The 23,200-nt window shown below is 47.1% G+C and overlaps 1 protein-coding gene across 2 annotated transcripts in view; it reads right to left on the reverse strand.

Moving 5' to 3' along the window:
* The window catches only part of Nhsl2 (NHS like 2), a 284,290-nt gene extending 265,838 nt beyond the window's left edge, over positions 1 to 18,452 (reverse strand). For both annotated transcript variants that reach the window (XM_075956765.1, XM_075956764.1), the window contains exon 1: positions 18,060 to 18,452. In XM_075956765.1, the coding sequence (XP_075812880.1) occupies positions 18,060 to 18,339 (280 nt within the window). In that variant the 5' untranslated portion in view covers positions 18,340 to 18,452. The remainder of the gene's footprint in view (positions 1 to 18,059) is intronic.
* Between the last annotated feature and the right edge of the window lie 4,748 nt (positions 18,453 to 23,200).

Genomic DNA, 23,200 nt, shown 5'->3' on the forward strand with positions numbered 1-23,200 from the left:
CTCCCTGTATCTGTCAAGGACCCAGTCTGAGGCCGGGCACCATGACAAAGCTACTTAGAGCTCCCATGACATGATGTGTCTTTTATTGAATCCTTTTGAGGTCGTTTGCATAGGTACGCCCCCCCCCCCCATAGACTCATGTGTTTGAATGCTTGGCCCATAGGGAGTGGCGCTATTAGGAGGTGCGGCCTTGGAGTGGGTGGTGTCTTGGAGGAAGGATGTCACTGTGGGGGCAGTCTTTGAGGTCTCATATATGCTCAAGCTACACTTGGTGTGGGACACAGTCTCTTTCATGATGCCTACCGATCGATTTGAAAACTATCAGCTACCTCTCCAGCACCATGTCTGCCTGAGTGCCTCAATGTCCTGCCATGATGATAATGGACTAAACCTCTGAACTGTAAGCCAGCCCCAGTGAAATGTTTTCCTCTGTAAGAGTTGCCATGGTCATGGTGTCTCTTCCCAGCAATAGAAACGCTAACTAAAACACCTTCTTACATGTATGTCTTCTGGCCCTATCTACAATAGAGATTTCCACAGGTAGAACCTAACATTTTGTTCAGCATCCCTGGGACTAACTCAGGTTTTTTATCTGCGGGTATCAAGATAAAGATGGCTTGCATACTGCCTTAACAGTCCTGTGTTTAAGGGGGCATGAAGGGATCAGTTATCCTCGGGTCAAATCCTGGCTCTGTGACTAACTAGCTTATCTTTTTCAGTGGCAAAAATGGCCTAGTTAGTAGGAACACAGTGACAACATCTCTGTGCCTCGATTTATTTTTCTATTAACTGGAAAAAATAGCACTTACGTCACATAAAATAAAAATCAAGGGACAAATGCAAGAAACTTAAGAAATATTATATGTACACTTAGATGACAAAATGTAATGCTTACCAAGCTTATACTCTTGATAACGGGGCTATGAAATAAATACCAAGATTATGATGATCCCCTGCTCACAGTGACACTAACGCAGAAGGATCTCAGGCTACTTATCCAGGGTCATAGCAAAGCAAACAGCAGGGGAGGGCTCAAGCCCAGGGAGGGTGACTCAAAGGCCCAAAAGGTCCACCCTGTGAACCACGTCCTATCTTCTACAGTGCTAGATTGATTAGAAGTGTGAGGGAAAAATAAGGGGCTGGGAGATTTCTTAGTTGGTAAAGCGCTTGTCAGGCAAGCATGGGGACCTGAGTTTCTCAGTCTCCACATAAAAAGTTGAACGCAGTAGCGCAGTAGTGTGAGCCTGCAAACCCAGCCCTGGGGGAGTGGAGCTAAGCTGATCTCTGGAACTCCCTGGCCGGCCAGCCAGCCTAGCCAAGACCATGAGCTCTGGAATCAGAGAGAGAGGGGCCTTGTCTCAGAAGATAAGGTAGAGGAACTGGAGAGATTGCTCAACAGTTAGGCATGCTTCCTCCTCTTCTGGAGGGCCTGAGTTCAGTTCCCAGCAACCTCAGGCAGATCACAATCAACAGCCTGGAGAGTCAGTTCCAAGTATCCAACACCCTCTCCAGGCCTCCAAGGGGACCAGGGGAGACATGACATACACTCACACAGACACATAACATTAAAAAAAAAACTTTAAAAAATAAGGTGGGGACTGATTGAGGAAGACAGCTGATACCGACCTCTGGCCTCCATATATGCACACATACGAAAGCAAGAGAGCAGCAGAGAAAGAGAGAGATGGAAAGACAGGGGTAGGCTATTTTCTTTTAGGTTGAGAGGTACGCTACTTTCTTTTAGGTTGCTCCCCCCACCCCGCTCTTGGTGCTTTAATCTGCAGGCACACATTTTTATTTTCTTTTCTCTGTTTGACTCTCATAGTCTGATCCAATTGAGCTCTTCCCTCAGATCTTACCCTTAGACAACCATCTGCATGGTCGGCTTGATGTCAGAAAAATGGTGACAGAGACCATTGTGGATTGCCTGCTTACTATGACGGGGAAAAACCTTGTCTACACATTTAAAAAATAATAGTAATGATCTGTCTCTCAAATGAAGTATATGTTAGCATCAAGGGCATGTATAATTAAGCCCAGGTCTCTAAAAGTGGGACTTGTGTGCTATTTACACACCCAGCATAGGTTCCCTGACTCTAGAATCAACCCCTGGCACCATGTGGGGGAGTAGCCTAGCTGCCACATTCTGAGAGCTGTGATTTATTTGGCTGGCCAAATAGCAGTGTGCAAACATGGGGCTGCCTTTGTTTCTGTTCTTCACTTAGCAAGTATGCACTGAGCAAAACTAAGTACTGAAGTTGGGGAAGGGACACAGCCTGTAGGACTCTGATATGAGACCTGAGTTTACAAAAGGGCATAGCTGGGGCTGGAAGATGCTCAGCAGTTAAGAGCACTGGTTACTCTTCCAGAAAACCTGGGTTGTTTTTTTTTTTTACCAGCACCCATCTGTTATCCTTGTTCCAAGGAGATCCAGTGCCCATTTCTGGTCTCCGAGAGCACCGGGTACAAACACAATGCACAGACATACATGTGAGCAAAACACCCAAACACTTTTTTTAAAAAAAGGCCATAGCCTGGAAGCCACCGCTGATGTGGCAGTGGTGTATCCTATTGCAGGCAAAATAGCAATATTGGAGTACTGCAAGGCTCAAGTAATGGTAACAGCTAAAGTTACAAAAGGTATGTAGTGGTTAGAATGAAACCTCATAGGCTCATAGACTGGAGTACTGGGGCCCCAGTTGCTGGAACTGTTTGGGAGGGACTGTGGCCTTGTTAGTGGTATTGTCTCATTGAGGTTTCAAAACAAAAAGCCCACACCGAAAACCAGAAAACAAAACATGGAGTTTGTTTTGTATTGGACAACTACTCCTGGGCACAGGGCCTGCTCTGGAGTGTGGGTGATATCTCCAGAGACACTCCATCAGAGAAAACTGATCTTCCCTTCCCAGAAGGTATCAGTTATAAATAGCTTCTTGGTTAGGGGTGGATTTTGCACCTACTTCCCCTTTTCAGAGCTGGGACTTTGTCTGGTTCGAAACTGTGCAGGTTGCATGCTTGCTGTCACAGTCCCTGTGACGTGTGCAACAGTCCTGTGCTCTGTGGACGCTGGACTTTCTAGGAGTCAGCCACCACCCCGGGTTCTTACCATCTTTCCACCTCCTCTTCCACATAGATTCCAATAGGGGATAAGTTTCTTATTTGTTTTTTGTTTGTTTGTTTTGATTTGGAGGGTTTAGTTTTGTTTGTTTTTGAAAGAGAGAATGAACATGAAGTTGGGTGGGTAAGGAGGTGAGGGGAATATGGGAAGAGGAGAGGAAAAGCATGGTCAAAATAGATTGTGTAAAGAAAAAGCATCAATAACAAATCAGAAAAGAAAAAGAGGCATCTCTAGTGTGCTTTCTGCTTCTGTCTACTGGGCAGGACATGAGCTCTTGGAGACAGTTCTAACATCATCCTGCCTGCTGTCAGGTTCCCCATTCTGGCATTGATGGATTCTTACACCTCTAGAACTGGAAGTCCAGATAAGTCCTCCCTCTTTTAAGTTGCCTTGATCATGGTGTTTTAACACAGCAATTAAAAAGTCACTAATGTTGGAGTGGGAGAGATGGCTCGGTGGTTAAGAGCACCCTGACTACTCTTCCAGAGGACCTGGGTTCAATTCCCAGCAACCACACAGCAGCCCCCAACTGTCTGTAACTCCAAGATCTGATACCTTCACGCAGGTTAACATGCAGACAAAACATCAATGCACATAAAATAAAAATAAATAAAAAATAAAATAAAAAGAAATAGGTATGCAAAATGGATGGTTCTTTGAGGACCAACAAGATTAAACATTTTTTAAAAAGTAACTAATACTACAGTTAAGAGAAATCATTAATTGATATAGGGGATTTATTAGGTAATAAGCAAAAGTTTAACCAAATACAGAATCCCTTCTCCTACTAGGCCATTAGTCATTCAGCAAACACTTGCATCATCCCTACTTCCAAACTGGATGCTGAAGACAGACGGATGAGTCAGCCGCTGTCCCTCCCCTCAAGGACGATATGAACATTTCAGGCATGAGGTTTTCTTTCCAAAGCTTTTTTCCATACAGGAGTATTTCTGATCCTCCTGACAGAAAATAGAGGCTCAGAACAGAAAGTTGCTCCTGTGAGCTGGTTCCAAGATTCTGCTTCTACTTGAGGCCAAATAAGCGAAGGCAAGCAAGCTCATAACCAGCACAGCAGGGCTTCTTCCTCCCTCCCCTCCCCTCCCTCATCCCCCCCCCCCCCCCCCCCGGCAAAGGGCTGTGGCTCACTACCCACAGTCACTTGACTAAAGTCTGGCTCAGGGAGACACTTAAAATTCATCCCAACCCCTCAGAATCTAAAGGGCTCAGAAGCCGCCTGCTATGTCCAAGTCTCTACCACCGTTAAGACAAGATTTACCTCTCCCCCCCCAAACACACACACACACACACACACACACACACACACACGCACACCGCGGCTCCTCCCCTTGGGGGAGAGGCTACTCTAACATCAGCTTCTGACTCATCTTTAGCAAAGGAGTTAACCAGCGTGTTCTTCCAAGTTCCTAAAACGGGGCTTACATTACAGTCAAGAGGCAAGAAAGGAAAGAAAAGAAACGTGGCTTTTAAAAAGGTCAATACATACTGGCAGCGGCTGCCTGGCCTCTCTCCCGCCACCTGGAGGGACCGTGGGTTGCAAAGACGAATAAGGAACTGCGGAGCATAGCAGAGTCAGAAGGCCTTAAAGAGCTGGGAATTGCTGAGTGGGGTCTTGAGGGATGAATAGGAGCTTTAGGAAAACACGAGGAAAGAGCTATGGAAGCCTTCCCGACGCCTGTGCCCAGTGCTTTCTGTACAGGACTTTGGCCATCTGTAGCAACGCTGTCTCCCTCTGCACCATCTCCCTAAGGGTTAAGATTAATGACAACTCCTAAGAATTAAGTATCAGCAGTGTCTGGCACAGAGGCCAGCAGAGGCTTAGTGTGATGATCGGGGTAGGAATTAGTCTTTGGAGCCAACTCGAAATCACCAGATTAAAGATAAACTGCTTTCCTTTATTAAGGAACAAGAACATTAAAAGGGAAAAATCTCAGCTATGCCCAAACTCAGCCTTTTGTAAGACAGTGTCTTGTTATATAGTCCAGGCCTGGCATAGAACTCTTGATCCTCCTCTCCTGCCTCAGCCTCCCAAGTGCTAGGGTTACAGGATGGGTCAACACCACACCACACCCCCAACTCCCACTTTCAAGCTCATTTGGAAGGGACACAGCTAAGTTGTTAAACTACTGTGAAGAGAGAAATAATAGCTGTATTTCCCCATCCAGGACCCCGAAGTAGCGTTTTAACCACAGTTAACAAGTAGCCCTAGTTGCTCATTCTAGAAAGTAGAGCCGCAGCCAGAGGAATGGCAGCTGCCTTGCTCAAACTGTAGCCAGCATCCGGGTATCTGGAAGGGGCCGATTCACCCTCACCAAATGAAACTGCACCGTGAAGGATCAGCAGGAGTGGAGCTGGGAGTAGATCAGGCCAGTTCAGTAGGGTCGGAGTTGGAGGGGCTAGCCTGGGAATTTCTCAAGCAGGGTCTATCTTTGATCATTCTGTGTCCTGGGGCTTCAGGGTACCTGACAGTGTTGTTCTCTGGGGTCCCCTGAAAAGGGAGTCTCAAACTGAGGCCACAGGTCAATGAAGCTGGCAACCCAGTCTGACTGGCCCTAGAGGAAGGGCCCCCTTTCTGTAGCTGTGCACCCAGAGAAGACAGTTTTAAGCATGGGTTCACCCAGATGCTGCTTCATTCTTTAATAGTTATGTCTAGAACTTGTTCCATCAGAGACAATGGCGCTCCCTAACTTGCCTCTCTACCCATAGGGAACATCTACTTGCCACATCTGCTAGCTGCTCCTATTGGTACCTGGAATTCAATCAATGTGCCCAGGAACAAAGGTGTTCTCCATCTGGACCCCTTGCCTCCTTCCTCCCTGCCCACAGGCCTCAGGTAGTCCGGAAGCCCCAGGCACAAAATACAAAAGCTCTCGGCATGCCAATGTCGCTGCTTTGCTAAGCCTACTGCTTTCAGTACCTTAGCCCTCGCTGTGAAAAAAAGATTTCACGGGGCTTTCTCTCAAAGGGGACTAAGTTTATGCAACCTGTTATTCCTAGGGGTAATCTGCTTCGGAAGCTGGAACACCGCAAGCTCTCACTACCCCCAAATCCGCACGAAATGAGTTCCCAGCTCTGACTCCCGAGCTGTGCTGTTCCCACACTTCAGTAACGAACCTTGTCGGTAGCACTCTGAGCGGAACCGCGCCTTAAAACCTACTTCTCAGCCTTCATAAATAGATCCTTCCTCCTTTTTAAACTTAAAGTGTGTTTTTGCTGGTGAAAATTGAAGATCTTAGCTGATGAAATCACAAAAAAATTATACATAGAACTAGAGTATCACGAAGCGCTTTGGTATTTGTGTACAGCGCGAGATGCTTATTTTATCCGAGTCTGGGCCTCCAGCTCTCCAAACAGTCATCATTTCCTCTTGGCAAATACTTTCAGCAGATCCTTCTTTCTGCCTTGTTTTCATGCTCAGGGAGGGGCTGGGCCTGCTTGAGAGGCCAGCTGTGGGGGCTACCTTTACAGTACCCCATCTCTCTGAGTACAGCTGAGAAGAACATTCTGAAAGGGCCCTTCCTTTTCCCTATACCCTTGGTCCCAGTATTTTCCCAGTGGTGGCCGACAGAATCAGCTAAGTCTTGGTACCCCAAAATAGATACAGAGTAGGTTCCAAATGGGAAGCCCAAATGCAACCACTAACATTGGAGATACCATGGGACCAGGCTTCTTCCTTTCTCTGGGTGGCTGTTGGCCAGGAGCCACATTCTAAAAGTATTTCTGTTGGTACCATGAAAGGAAAGAGAGATATTCTGTCTTCCAAACTGCAGAGTTTAGTGATGCATGCCTGCAATCCCAGCAGGTGGAGGCAGGAGGCTCAGGAGTTCAAGGTCATCTTCAGCTGTAGAATAAGTTCAAGTAGAGCCCGGGCTACATGACAAAAACCAAATAAGAAAAATAGGAATTGTAGCTGCTCAAGCATCTATGGGTTTGAAAGTACACGTTTCTACAGTTGTTCTACCATGCTATGTGAGTGCATTAACTATACACGCTATACAGACTGCCGGATGAGGGACGCATGGATTCCACCCTACGTATCAATTCAGAGGCAACCATTTAACTCTGATCTGTACTTTCTGGCCTGGCCCAATTTGAAACGTGGGACTGTAAAGTGAGAATGTCTTTCCTTTCACCTGAATTCCCAAAAATGTGTGCATAGCAAAACCTTTCTCTTCTTTTGAAAAGTTGACTGAAGGTGGAGATCTACCCCAGTAACAAAATGTATGATCCTATGTAACTATAACAAAAAAACCATTGTCTTCATTCAAAATGTTAGTGGCTGTGATAACGCAAGCAAAGCAATATAAGATAAAAGATCTTTTACATTGCTGTAATACTCTTTTTATTGATAAAGTAGCTTTTCTATTTTTCTCCCTTCACTTATAAAATTTAAAAGTGTATATCACTCAGCTTTGGGGGCATGACCATTTGTGATTAATTCATACATGTGACCATTTTTTCACGTCTTTTAACCTAAGCCTAAATTATACTTCACATTTATTATCCACAAATAGAATTTATAAGACTATCTAATGAAGCACTGGAGATATATTTCAATGGTAGCATCATCCATGCACAAAACGCTTCCTGGCACAGCAAGAAAAGAAGAAAAAAAGGAGGAGGAAGAAGAAGATGTGATCAAATCGATAGGGAAACTCTGGCTCGGAGATGTCCATCCTTCACCATCCATAACACGTCTTCACCCCCAGCTTCACAGTACAAGCTCCTGGAAACTTTGAAAACATGCTGGTTCCTGCCCACTGTCTCCCGGAACTTCTGGGTAGAGACGGCGCCTGTCTTCGTTGGTTTTTACATCCTCTAAGGTGATTTGCTTTGCACTCAGGGTCAGTACAAGATTCTGTGGCTATTGTTTAAATTTTTTTTAGAATGAAGTCGAAGGAGCATTGCAAGCATTGTGAATTATTTTGTCCAGGGAGATGACAGAATTGCCTGGTGGTCTGGGCATCTTGTAGACAATTCCAAGGTGTCCCAGTGACCTTGAGGCTGCTTGGCTGTTAGAGCAGGATCTCCTCACTCTGCATCAGTACTGGAGAAAGATAGAACTGCTGGACCTCCAGGCAAACTACCCACTACTTTGCTACAACCTTAGGCCCTATAAGTTTTGTGAGAAAAAAACTTCTTCATCCCTTAGACAAATTTATTCTGTAACACTTGTGAACCTAGCCAGGAGCCATGCCCCTCCCCCTACCAGGAGACTAGCACGTAGCAAACCAGACACTTACAGAGAAGCCCTGCCTGAAGGCAAAGGCTGCTGCCTAGACTGCCGAACCAGAAATCCACCCTCTACTGCTTTCTTAAGGCCCCTCCCATGTCCCAGCTTGGCAGGGTCTGAGGTCAGCAGGCACTGGTCTATAACAATAAACATCCCAAGGCTGCCAGCCCTCTCAATTACAAAGGATGCCCCCTACCCTTGGTTGGCAGTGAGGCAGGGAACAGATGTCAGTGGTGGCAAATGAAGATGGAGTCAAAGGAAAACAAAACCCTGGGATGGGGAGAGACATGCTGACAGCCTCAATGCGCTCCTCTGCTCCTCCGTGCACACGTGAGTGATCTCCACAAGTTCTAGAGCACAGAAGAACGGCTGCAGGTCGGAGCAGTCTAGGAAGCATTTTTTTTTATTATAACAGCCTTAACAGTACCTCCATCTAGGAGCTTCAGAAGGCTTCATAATAACCAGGCATGGCAGCAATGGGTGGAATTCTAGCACTCACATGGCAGAGGCAGCAGGATAGGAAGTCCCATGCTAGCCTAGTTGTCATTGTGAAATTCGAGCTCAAAACCAAATAAATAACAAAGGTTTCAAGGGCTTGCATCTTTCTGGCTGGTATCTGGTGATGGTATGCATGGTTGTGGGGTACGCAGCAAGCATTCTATACACATTATTTAGACCCTTGAAATAATCCCCTGAAATGGGTAGTATGAACCCCGTTTTACACAAAAGGAATGGTCGCTCAGACGCATCAGACAGCAAAGATGTATTTGTTCACAGTGTAGTTCTTTGTAGCTGTGTACTATTTTACCCCTTCTCTCACAGAGCTAGAAAACTCCCATCAGCGCTCCACCGCTAGTAAATGCTTAGGGTTCTTTCATTTCTCAGGTTAACACGAAAACCAAATGATGTGGGGAGAACCCTGGCAAATCTCTTGGCACAACGTCTGAGTTGTCTTTAGCAAACGACTCTGAGGTGGAATTTCAGGGCCCAAAGAGACCCCCCCCATAGCTAGCAAGAGCAGGTTTGCTAACAGCTCTGGGGTGCTACCTTCTGCAAGGGAAGGGAGCCCTGAGGATGCTTATGTTAGGAGGCCTCAGGCACCTCCCAGCCTCCCAGCTGAGGCGGAGAATTTGTTTGCTGCTTTGCTTATACTGAGGAATCAGACTATAAATTGCCACGAGGATAATTACACTGCTCTCAGCAGCAGAGGAATCCACTCAAAGGAAAAAGGAAAAAAAATAGATCTTAAAAACTCATCCCTCCTTTGAATCCATTTTCCAAAGGGGGGGGAATGTTTTTATTTAGAGTAAGGGTGTAATTCAGTGATAGATTGCTTGTTTGTCTAGCATGGGGTAGTTCCTAAATAAGTTCGATTCTCAGCACCACAAAATAAAGAGAAAAGGAAAACATTTTTTTTCTGGTTTTCCCATAGAGAACTTGCAGATCATTCCAGAGAATCTGTGTTATTTAGGGGGAGAAAAGGTAATAAAAGATACAGTCAAACCTCAAGCATCCCCACTCACGCAAAACAGGCATGAATAATAGACTTCGGTTTCAAGTGCCAGGGACTCACAAGTAGGTGGACTCTTGTTTTCTTTCTCTTTCTTTCTCATTGTATCTTAGAGCCCCTCCTGGTAGATAATTTTGGGACTGGGGATGGTCATGGGGATGGGGAAGACCTGACTCTGCCAGGCAACTTCATCTGCCTCAAGGGTATAGTTTCAGTTTAACCATACATTTTTTTTAACCTCCAACACTAACTCTGTGACCCAACAAACAGGATGTGCCAGGTTCCCCACCCCACCTCTGCTGCTGGGTGGCCCTTCTGAGCTGGGGAAACTTGTGCTCTCTTCTGAATCCAGCCGGTCCTCCCCCCGCATCAGCTCCCTCATACATCCCTGTACGAGCATAAGCAACTTCATGAACTAGAAATCCACACTGTCTTCTTCCTCTGCCGCAATAACACACACTGTCCTTCAGAACTCAGACATCACATCTTCCTGGAAGCTTCTCCCACCTTCCCCATCTCTTCCACCCTCCCCAGAGCCCTCACTCATCTGCACAGCAGTGGGACTCATCCCTCCTCCCAATGGACTGTGGACCTGCATGCTGGTTCATCTCCATGTACCCAGAACTCCACAGGACATCCCAATCTAGGCTAGAAAAGCGAAAGGAAAGAATTCATCTCGACAGCAGTCATAGCTAGTAAGATACACACTAGGTGCCAAATCCTTCCTTAGCTGGAAAAGTAGCAATAAAAACACGAATACCTCTACCCTCAAAGAGCTTATATTTTACTGAGGTGCTTACAAGTTCCAGAGAGGGAAGCAGTTGGAAGGGTGGGATGAAGGATGGGGAGCTGTTTGAATGTACAAGTTTTCCAAGTTAGAGAGTTGGTATCCAGCTGTCTCCTGCATGACTTGCCCCACTACCTGTCACATGCAAGCCTTGCTGTAAGCAACTTATATAAATACCTACGCATCACACCTGATTGTGTGTGGCATCATCAAAGTAGCCGTGTCTGTTGAAATGCTGCCATCCTGTGTACTCTATCATCTGCAGCAAATACATGAGACCAGGGGACATTCCATGGAGTGAAACAAGCCAGACACAGAAAGATAAATACTGTGTGTTCTCACTCATATGCAAAAGTTAAAAAAAAAAGTTGAGCTAAATGTAGGTCATTACCAGAGGCTGGAAATAATGGCAGAGGGCTTTTCCACGGAAGTTGGATAAACATACCAAAATGCAGTCTGCTACAAGGGAGAAGTTCTCATGTTCCTTAGCGCAGCGGGGTAACTACTGTTCACAAGAGCCCTTTTTCTTGTTCATAAGTATCTAGGAGAGAGGCTCTTGAAGTCTCCAAAACGCAAAGTAATGAGGAGCTAGATACAGAAATCTTGTTTTGATCAGTAAATAGCATATACATGTATTGGACTACCACATTGTAGTGCATAAATACAGACAATTACTATGTGCTAATAAATATTTTAAATGGGTAAAGAGATGGAAACATTAACTACCCTGATTTTATCACTACATATTGTACATATGAACTGAATTATCACATTCGACCTAATAATTTTATACAATTAAAATAATAAGACTGATGAGATGTCTCAGAGGGCAAAAGCATTTGCCATGAAAGCCTGATAACTTGAGCTTAAACCCCAGAACCCACATGGTAGAAGGAGAGCATTGTCTCCTGAAAGATGCCCTCAGGCATCCACATAAACATCATACATACACACAGAATAATAAATAAAACAAAAATTAAGGGCCAGGAATACATCTTAGTGGTAGACCACTCGCCTAGTGTGCATAAGGCTATTGGTTCAATCACCAACTTCACCAAATTAATGGGTAAAGATATTTCAGTAGGTAACACGAGGCCAGTGGGAGACCCTGTCTCAAAAACAAAATGAAACACCATAAAGTCTCCCCAATGAGTGCCAAAGCACAAATCTGAACAAGGATGAGACCAATAAACACGCTAATGTGGATGGGGCAAGCTCAGGAGGCTCCAACCCAATACAAACAGCTACAAGCAACTAAAGAATGCTGAGAGTGGGAGGAACTACCTTCCCCAGGGAAGAGCTCACCAACTGCTTATCCAATCCCGATAGTCGGCCCTGGAAACATATGTACAACTAATATCATACAGATTGAGCAGGTTTATTTAGGAATATATATGTATATACATGCACATACATGCATGTAAAAACAATTAATGGAAAAAGACCAGGAATTTGAGAAAGAGCAAGGAGGGGCATATGGGGGGGGTGTTGGAAGAAGGAAAGGGAAGGGAGAAATAGCTTAACTATATTATAATGTCAAAAATAAAAGAAATCATTTTAAAACAAAACAAAAAAACAAGAGAGGATTAAAAAAATGACAACACCCAAGACTGACCTCTGACCTCCACACACGTGCGCCTGCACATACATTATTACACACACACACAGAGAAACACACAAATAAAAATTAAAATAAATTTGCCTGAATTAACTTATACAAAGAACTGATTTCTTTCTTGAACAAGGAAGATAAGATTTGTCATTCCCAGCTCGGAGCAGAAGATTCTAGAAGGCTATAATGTCATCACAAGAGGCTCATGATGACTACAAATCCACTAAACATTGTCTACCTGCTGAATAGCCAACTATTCTTCATATGTTTAAACATAGATGTCTCCTGTCTAAAATTACAGATGAAAGCAAAAACCGTTGAGAGCCTCCTATCGTGTTTTGAGTTTGATCTTACCATGGAGGATTCTGGAAGTCCTAATTCCATTATTGGCCCCCAAACCAGATTGAATTGAAGAACTCTCTGGGGTGTGAACTGGGATCTTGACTCTGTTAGCTCTTCATCTTGCTGCCCTGTGCTGGTGGGGAGGGAAGTGAGACTGTGCACAAGCTATGAGCGAGCGCTGATGGGAGAGACCCAGTCTACTTACCTGTCAGTCTCTAGAACCCAGCGCAACAATGAGAACCGAAACAAAGTTGGGCCTATTATTATAGAAATAATCCAAAGCAAAGATGAGGCAAGACCTCTGAAAGAGTACAGAGCAGCAAAGCCAGTAAGCCCCTTAAGCTACTTATGCCCAGAAGGATAAGCAACCCATTCCTTGAAAACATGTATGCTAAATGCATTGCTGGCAATCATTTTACTTTCCTATTCCCCTTGGCTTTTAATAAACGAGTGTTTGGATGCCAGCTAAGCTCTGCTGCAGCAACAGAAAGTAGTGGAGATGTAGCCTCGTTGTCACACTGAACTACAATCTAGAAGGGTGAAGAGTCAGTGTGAAGGCAGCAGAAGGATCAGCAGTAAAGGACCCTGACAGGAAGGTGACCTTCAGAGGCCAGGGTGTTGATGACTAACTACCCTTTCCCACCTGAACAAACTTCTCTAGAACAAACTGCACTCCAAACTCAAACCTTTAGCAAGAGTTCATTGCCTCACGCCTGCTCTTTGTACCAAGCAGGGTTGGGCATCCTTCTTCTCCAGCCCCAGCTTGCCTCCCAACTCCAGAAACCATGGGGCCTATGGGGTCTGTCCTTTAAAGCACTCCTCTGGGACTAAAGGGATCAGGAATTCTTCCTTATCCCGGACAAATTCCAGCTGAAGAAGACACCAGAGCAGGGGCTCCCAATGAATTGACTTGGAACTCAGTGTCATGGCAGAGGGCAGAACACTGGTTGAGAATGTCAGGGGCCCCTTCTAAATCAAGCATTTCTTTCACGGACTTTCCCTGTGACTCGGCCAGTGCCACATTCCCAGACTGGAATTTTCAGAATACGTTCCTGAATTCCAAGCAACAGGAATATGTGAGAGGAGGGGAAGAGAATCTGGTAAGAAACTTTTAATTTCAACATCCAAGAGACAGTGGAGTCATTCCAAAAGAAGAATGCCTTATTTCATGGTTTCTACCCCTTTCATTTAGAATCTCATTGTGGAGACACTTAAGTCCCCTCAGCACTCAGGGTTACTGTAAGTCTTGATCCGTCTGAGTGACTTTGGACAAGTCCTTTCCCCTTCCTGGGCCTCACCTGCCATGTGTTATGATGCTCACGCGGTTTAATGACTGAATTTAGGTTCACATAGTATAGTATAAATAGACTCCACCGGAGCCAGAGAAGGACAGGCAGGGAGAGATGATGCCAAAGTGCCACTCTTCTCCTGAAACCTGATCACCTTCATCAGGGTCAAAGGTGAGCCCAGAAGCCATACCATAAGTCTGCTATTTCTCTACTAGTATGACATCTTGATGCTTTTGTCACGTTAGCTATCTGTGGGTCTAAAAAGGAGGAGATTAAATTTCTTGTTTCTAAAGGGGAGGAAATTCTAGTGGACATTTTGGTGTTCAGATTTCCAGAGAAGACGTTGTCGACACACGGAAATACCAGGAAGCAGACTAAGGGTCTCGTGATATTTAAGGAGAAAATGGGAAGGGAAGAAAAAAATTACAGAAAGTAGGAATACCCCCAAACCCCTTCTGTCAACCCACTGTCCCAAGAGGTTCTGAGGATGACAAGGCAGGACAGAGACAGAATCAGTTCTGGAGAAGCGTCTCTCAAAACTCCCACGATCCCCTAAGCTCCACTGGTCTCCAGAAGTCACGCTGGATCCTTCTAAGCAAGAGCTGGGTAACTCGGGGTGAAGCATCTCACCTAATGGCAAACTGACCACAGTCAAGCGGTGTAGTTTTCCTATTTTTCACCCCGTGCAAAATTATAAAATACTAGGATTATAAGTTCACGCAAAAGAAGCCAGCTGGCCTTTACGGTTTGCAGTCAAGGTTGTCACGATGTTGGAAAATCAAGAGGCAGGGATACAAAACGAAGAGTGGGTTTCTACTATGGATCTCGCTGGCTGTCGTCAAGCCAAGATAACAGCAAAGATGCAACAAAGCATATTTCTCACAGAAAGTCTACGAGCCAGCGTGAAGCGATAGCTCTCCAGTGTTATGAAACATAACTAGAGGAGCCAGCGAGATGTCTCAGCAGGTAAGGGCACTTGCCACTGACCCTGATAACCTAAGTTCAATGCCCAGGACTCACGTGGTTCAAGGAGAGAACCAACCACCACACGTTGCCTCTGACCTCCACTTGTGCACTGTGGCACGTTGTGTGTGTGTGTTTCCCATCCACACACACAATAAATAAATAAAAATGTAATAAAAATAAAATAAGCATACCTGGAGCTATATAGTGTTTCGCTAACTTCCTATATCTCTACGGAGATATTATACCCCTAGGCTGATGTCCTGATTGCTTTTGTAATTATCATCTAAGCACCTACAAACATTAAACAGATCTCCAAGGGAGGGGTAGGAAAGCTTGGATTGACTCAGCATATGGGAGCAGGCATGGAGCTATTTCCCGCTGGCTAGGACCACAGCAACTTTTAGAAGAATAAAGGCCACAAGATGCAACAAAATGGGTCACATCCAAAGCCATATTGGGGGGGACTCAATTTAGAAGCAAGGCCATTCATGGGGTGTGGAAACTGCCATAGATCCACAGACAGAGGGACCTGGTGCAGACCTGAGTGGGCCTGTTTCCCTACCACCCTCATTCCCCAGTTACAAGAGTTTCTAGGGCAGTCTCAAAAGGGGCTCAAGTTACCAAAGAACGGCCTTTGGGGGGATTGTTGCCAGGCAACCAAGCCAGCCCAGTCCCACCCCTGTAACCTTGAAGACGGTGGGAGTTTGACCCGAGACAGTGTAAAGAACCATGTGGAATCCTTTAGCATCCACTTTCTCCTCCTCTATCTTCCCTCCTGTCCTGTCCTCCCCCTGCTGCTTCCCAGAGCCCCAGCCCAGCCTGCATGCTGTGGGCCAGTGTGACTTGTCACTATTCAACCCTTTAGTGGCAGCCAAGTTGTCCCAGTAGGGAGGCTACAAGCTGCTGGCCTGTCAGCTGTCATTCACCCTGGCCACGGTTCCAAACCTCCCTCCTTCGCAGATTTCTCTTTCCCACCATGGTTGGGAGAAATCGCTACAGGAAGAATATGAGGGGACTCCAGCTAGACATGCAGCAGTGTGCGGGGTAAAGTGCTAACCAAATGGAAGTGCTGGCCCTAGCAAGATGCCCAGTACAGATGCGGGGATGCTAGGAGCAAAGGGTACCAGAACAGACAGAGAAGACTGGACCCGACAGTGTCCACTTGTTTGTGATCTTAATCTAATATCCAGCCTGCTGGACACCTAGTTGAAGCTTATGCCTCAGCAACAATGGGGTGCCAGATGGTGCTCTGATTGTGCTCCCCCTCTCTCTTTGCCTTTGGCACTTGCCCTCGGCCCATTGTTGAGAAGGCCTACGGCTACAGAAAAGCATGCACGGGGAATCTCCGGAAGAGTCTAGGGCAGGGATGTAGAAAAGCAGATCTTCTTAGCGATCTAGAGAAGGAGGCCCTGTTTGGTGTGTGGAGTACCTGGGAGTCAAACAACACCTACATTCTTGGCGGCTTCAGAGTGGCCACACTGAAGATAAGAGACAGACACACTCCCAGCAAACTTCCAAGAAGCCAGATCAATGGCAACTTATCTTAAGAGCCCTTCCTTTCCTTTAACTATCTCTTTCTAACCCAGCAGATCACTGCAAAGGGCTAGGCGCCCAGGTGACTTGGTGAGGCCATCCCAACACCCCAGCCCATGGGAAGGGCTGGCTGACTCAGCGCACAAAAAGTGAGTTGGAAAAGCACACCTTCCTCCCTGGCCTCAACTTACCCTGCTGAAAACTCAGTAGGTGGTTCTCTGCAGGCTGGGCAGGGATTTGGAAAAGTTTTCTCCAAGCTATCTGATCAAATTTCTTGTAGACTAATCCTGGAAATCAGTGGCACCCCAGGGGAAGAAAAACAACGACCTTCTTACCCTCTTTGTTAACTGAGAAGGAGCCAGACCCCAGACCCAGGGCCTCAGCTTTCCTGGTTCCCCCACCCCACCCCACCCCCGCCTCACAGAGGCCTCTGGTTCCATGTCCACATTCCATCAGGCAGTCATCCTGTCTTCCACCTTCCTTTGCTCACCGGGTTCAGTTCAATTTTCTCTAGCAGTGACCTCTGTCATCTACCTCAAAGATCAGGGACCTTTGTGAAGGAAGAGGGGTGCCAGAACCTCTGACTCCTGTCCTTTTGTAAGGGGTGGAGTCTGTAAGGAAGAAGGGCTAACCTAGACACTTCTCTCCCAAAGCCTCACTCTGAAGTCAGCAAGTAGCCATCTTTTGCCTCTATCTGAAACTTTCTGTCCACACTGCCCCCCACCACCACCTCCTAACCTCCCCTAGGTGCCAAATAGCCCGATTACCTGGCATGTCTCTGCTATTATCAGCATTTCTAACATAATCACACACACACACACACACACACACACACACACACACACACACACCTTGTTTTGAAGGAAGTCCCACATTCTAAGGGAATGCTGCCTTTCTTCACAGAGGAAGGAGAGCCTCCCTATTCAAAATGTTGAGATCTAAAGTAGCAAAGAGCCAGGGCTCCAGCCCGCCTACAGTCTTAGAGGTTCCTAGTGTTCAGTGAGGAAACTCCAGGGACCTAGTAATTCTCGGGCATGGCTGGGTCTTAAAGCAAACACACTTTTAAGAAAACCGATGTCAGTTTCTTTAAATGATTCTCTCCAGCAAATCTGGGCAGCGGGACCTTAGACGCTGGGGATCAGCGAAGCCCTGGGCAGTCTCCCCTCCCCCTGCCGGCCACTCCCGGCGCCGCAACTCGGAAAGTGCGGGGACAAGCGGGCCGGAAGGCGCTCAGAAGCTGCTGGGCGCGGGAAGGCCATTCACACTCCAGCACGAAGTCGCACGGGTCTGGCTGCAGAGGCCCCGCCACCCGGGAGGCAGGCAGGCAGCTAGGCGCGCTTTCCGAAGTGGCTGATTACCAGAGACGCCGGCGCGGGCCACTTGGTTCCCGACGCCACCAGGACGTTCTGATCCGTCCCGCCCGGGACCCTGTGGATTCCCCCCCCCTCCAAGTGATGCAGAGGCGGCGGCAGCCCCCAGGCCGAAACCCTGGGAGTAGAGGGCCACTCGGGACGGCACGAACGGATCCCGGGAAACTCGGACGGCGGGAGGGCATCCGGGAGGCTGTGTCCCTCGATCTCCGAGGGACATCCCCAGAGGCGAGGGGGAGAGGGTAGCGGATAGCGGGTAGCGGGGGCCTCACGCCGTTTACCTAGCAATTCTTCGTCGTCCTCCGGGCCGAGCAGGCGACAGGGAAGACGGCGGCGGAGACGCACGGTGCGCCGGTACAGGGTGTCGGTGCGGCGCCCCAGGGCCAGCAGGTGCCCCTCGAGGTCCTCGAGCAGAGCCAGCGAGTGGCCGCAGAGGTCGGCGAGCTGGCGGAGCAGGCTGAGCGCGGCCAGGTGGCTCACGTCGCGGAGCTCGGTCAGTGGCTGGGGCGGGTTGCGCGGGCACAGACGCTGGGGCACCACCGTGCGCCGGTAGAACGGCATCCTGGGCGCTGGCGAGGGGACCGATGCGGCCCGCTAGCCTTGTAGCGCCACTGGCTCCCGAGAGGCGGCCGCGGTCTGAGTGGAGCAGGGCCCTAGACGCTAGACGCGGACCGGCGAGCAGCTCGGGTGACTGGGCGGGCTGGAGGCTTCACAGCCTGCAGCGCCGGCTCCCCGCGGGCTGCACACTCGCAGGAGCCACCAGTCCCTCTGACTCGTCTCTGTTGGGCTCCTCCCCCCTGCTTTTCTCCTCCTCCTCCCTCGCTCTGCTACTTCGGGATTCTCTCCCCCCCCCCCACCTTTTTTTTCTTTTGCGGTCAGAAATTCGCAGATTAACGCTTGATCTGGGAGAAAAGAAAAAATGAAGTAGGAGTAGAAAGAAGGAGCTGAGAGTTAAAGAAGGAAGGTCTGCGTGAATCTGTGTTGTGGAGGATGTGCTGGTCGGTGCACGGAATGCGCCCGCATCCTCCTGAGGAGCTTCAGACCCAGTTCTGATGGTTAAGGTTGTTTTCTGCTTTGTTTCTTAACTTAAACTTTCCTCTTTGTAAAACTAAAACTGCAAACGGCGTCCACACCAGAGAGTCACAGCAGAGACAGGCAGAATAGTCTGGCACCGTGCATCTAGTTTTCCTTCTAATGTGTACTCGATGCCACGCATCAACCCACACCGGACTATGAGTACAGCCAGCTAGCAGCCAGAGCCTTGGAAATTTAGAGGAGAGAACCAAGTATCTTATTTGACTGTTCAGGAGGGCAGTGCCTCTGAGGAGCAGTACTGTCTCCGCCTGCTTGTAAAGGAATGAACGAATAATAATAATAACAACAACAACAACATTTCGTGGAATAATCTATTCTATTGGGATTGAGGGACATTGTTTGTATTTTAATCTAATAGGGAGCCCAGAGCTGTTTGCTTTGAGGAGAAGGCCTGGCAACTGGGATGGATTTCATACTTGGCCACAGTGAGCTCCCGTGGGAATCCCAGAAGAGGGACTTCAGGAGCTGAGCTGTGTTTTCAATGCAGACAGCCCCCACCCCGATTTCTCAAATTTGTAGAAGGCAAAGCATACTCAGTAAACTAGAGAGCCTTTAGTGTGCTGTGTGTCTGCGTGCACTTGGCAAGTTTCCACTCCGAACTTCTCCCACTGAGCTTGCTTCTGATTCTCCACTAATCTACTCTGATTTGGGATGTTCCTTCTTTTCTTCTTCTCTCACTTTCCATCCTAGAAATGCTCTGTTAAACCCGCAGGACCCATGAGCAAAATATTTTGAACAAAATACTTGTGTCTGCACTAATACGATGTGGACTGTTTCCATTCTTTGCTTCAGAAAATCAGTTGTTCCTTAGACAGTTCAAGGAAGCTCTGCAGGTGCTGGCAAGATGGTTCAGTGGTTAAGAACATTGCCTGCTCTTCCAGAGGATGCTGGTTCAATTCCCAGCACCTACATGGTAGCTCACAACTGTTTGTAACTCCAGTTCCAGGTGATTCGTCCCAAGTGTGCTTCTCACCTCTGCAGTCACCACACACACATGGCGCACACGCTTATACAATAAAACAATAAAATAAATCTCTGCAAGTGGTATATTGAAATTCTGTTTATGTTTTAAATGTTTTGCTACACAAAATGTGTAGTGTGTGACATGATGGCTCTGGTCATTGGCTTTATGTATTAAATCTGCAATGCATATATCAAAACATAATACTGTGCCCTCTACATATGTAACTAATTATTATTTGTCAATTGAAAATGCAGAAAAAGAATAAAGTGCTGCGATCCAGTTGCCCTTGTCAATACTTATTTCTTAAACATTGTCACTAGAAAAGTTGAGTTCTAATTAACCTAAGAATCAACAAATGGACAAAAGATAACCCCTTGTTTGAACTGTGAAGTCCGGTTGTGGACTAAGAATCCAAAGTTCTTTACTTGGTGAACTCCAACCTCAGCCAAAAGAGTGACTGGCAGGAAGGAGGGGACTTGGCTTTACTCAGCAGAGATGCTTTTCCCTGACCTATGAACTGTTTAGACTGATCTCTGCTCCGGAGGGGGAGGAATGAGGTAGGAGCAGATTGAAGGAGACTGTCTGGGCTGAGCTTTGCGCTTGAATGCAGCAGGCCGGGGCTGGGCCTGGTGGTTGAGCAGCCAGCACCCACACCCCCTACTCTGATTCCTGGAGCCCAGTCTTTAAGAGCTTCAGAGTAAGAAGCTCAGTTTTGGCCTCGTGCCCTTCCCCCCAGCCTAGTCAGTGCTCACTCACTCCAGCCTCTTGAATGAGAGAGTCCTGGCTTTCATCAAGGAAACATCAAGGACTTGCAAAGGAGCCACCTCAGAGCAGAGCCCCTCCTCCCTTCCCAGGACTACAGCGGGTCTGCGAGCAGATGGGAGAAGGTCAGGGGATTGAAGTTTTCACCTTGCTTCTTAGCCTGTCTCTTCCTCTACCTCTAGAGAGGGACTGCTTTGCAGTTCAAGGAGTGAAACTGGATAGAGGCAGCCTTTAGGGAAGCAGGGTCCCCGCTGGTTTGTGGAGGGACAACTGGGGTTCTAAAAGTGCCACTCTCCTTCCAAGTTCACCAGGCAAGAAAGCAGTCAGGTGAAGAGTCTCTCTCCATCACCCTCTAGCACAGCATCTGAAAGTATACAGATGGTAATAGGATCATCTCTGTTTGTTTATGATAATAGTAATAGAATTGCTTTGTAATACTATCATCTCCCTCCCTCCAACAGCTCCCTGAAGGCAGGAGCCACATCCATCTAGTTTGCTGCGGTATGTCCAATGCCAAGCCCAGTGTCTAGCATGTATTAGGTACTCAGGAAGTGTCTGTTAAATGAATGAATAAATGAAGCTAGATTGTAGGCAGAACCAGCTATGAAAAGCCTTACTAAAGAATGTAACTTGGCCAAAGGGGCAATGGAGGGTCACTGTAGTTTCTGGAACAGAACATTGCCTGGCACAGGAAGGAGGCACTTAAGAATCTCATCTAGAATCAATGTGGAAGCCAAGGCTGCTGCAGCCACCTGAGCCCCCCCCCCCCATCCTCGGGGCTAAGTTACCAATCAGCACTCTGTGAATCAAATAGTTGCTTTGATAGAAACCCCTATCAACTTTGGCACTGACCCATGCAGAAGCCAAAAGAGGCAAGGAAGCTGTGGAGGCAGAGGAAGGGGAGGCCCTTAACACCAGTATGTGACCACAGCTCCAAGTGCTCGCTGCTTCCCACCCAGTGCCAACAGCAAGGCTCCAAGGCTTGTAGCCGTTTTCCCCATAATTGTGCTAGGAGATACAATCTGTGCCTAAATTGGGCCCACCTGTGGAATTGGCCAGGGCCCTGACTAAAGCAGAGATGGAAAGAGAGTGGCCAGCAAGGCAAGAGGGGTTTGGGGAAACGGGCCGCTCCCTCCACTTTTCTGCCACTCTTCATCCTGTTTCTCAGCTTGCTGTAAAGAACCTAGGGTTTTAATTTAAACAATGAATTTGAAAGAATGAACAACTAATATAAAATATGCTCCTTCCTCCTTTTTTTGTTTTTTCTTTTTTTTGTTTTGTTTTTTCGAGACAGGGTTTCTCGTGCAGCTTTGGAGCCTGTCCTGGAACTAGCTCTTGTACACCAGGCTGGCCTCGAACTCACAGAGATCCGCCTCCCTCTGCTTCCCAAGTGCTGGGATTAAAGGCGTGCGCCACCACCACCCGGCCCCCTTCCTCCTTTAAGCTGGCAGTTTTCACAGCTGCAAAGGGAAAAGGGGGGGGGGAATGCACTTGTTTTATCCAATAGGTTCTGTTGTTGTTTTCTACTTTGGTGAGGCAGAAATCAAACTGGCCTACTAGGCAGACACTCTACCCCTGAGCTATATCCTGGGCTTGATTTATCTAAGTTTTAAGACTGCGCATTCCGCTCACATGCCCTTGCTATGACTTCAGGAAAGATACATTCATTCTGAATGAAAAAAGTATGCAGCCAGCAGGTCATAAAAGTCTCTTTGTCAATCCGAACTCGAACATTCTCTTGTTCCGGGTTCTAAATGTCTGAACAGAGAGAATTAATAAGAATTGGCAAACACGAGATGGATTTCTTTCTCTTAATTCCATTTAGTCCTTTTTATATTAATGCTTGGCTCTACAGTACAGCATAAGCATACTTTCTCCTCTAGTTACTTTGAGGCTAGTTACTCAAAGAAAGAGAGGTGGCAGGTTTTCAACCAGAAAAGTACCTATAATTCAGTCGAGAACATAGCCAATGTCCGTGCTAATCAACATGCCACAGTGCAGGGTGGAAGCGCTAAGGGGGTCAGGGCTACAAGACCTGAGAGGGAAAAGTATGTTCCTGACCTGGAGGCAACAGGCATGCAGGCCCAAAGCTGGGCCTCCAGGGGTGGACTGGAAACTTACTCAGCCATCAATCACCTCCTAGGGCAATAGACGTGAGAGCCAAAGACGGCTCAAGGTCCTAAAATAAATTCCTTTCAGTTCAGACTCAATGCTTCACACACACAGGGCTAACCCTTCAAGAATTCCATGAGGAAATAAACCTCTATTTCAAAAATAAACTCTGATGTTACTTGAACTTTGGCCTTGACTGTGAGCCCCAGCCGAAACTGCAAGAAAAGATTTGTGGTATTTCGAAAGAAACAATGGGAGATTTCAGCATGTGGACAGATTTTTTCCATCCCTCATACTCACGTCCTGTGTGGAGCCTCCCTCACTCCCAACCTTCCGCTTCTACCTAACCAGCACGTTACACCACCACCGTCCCCTACGCCCTGATTGTCAGGTTGATGCTACAGGTCTGGTCATTCTAATGCTGCAGGCAGCAGGTAGTTTCATTTTAAGATGCATTCTTTACTCAGGAAGATACTCTTTCCCTAGTCA

The sequence above is a fragment of the Microtus pennsylvanicus genome, chromosome X, assembly GCF_037038515.1.
Source record: "Microtus pennsylvanicus isolate mMicPen1 chromosome X, mMicPen1.hap1, whole genome shotgun sequence".
Classification (NCBI taxonomy): domain Eukaryota; kingdom Metazoa; phylum Chordata; class Mammalia; order Rodentia; family Cricetidae; genus Microtus; species Microtus pennsylvanicus.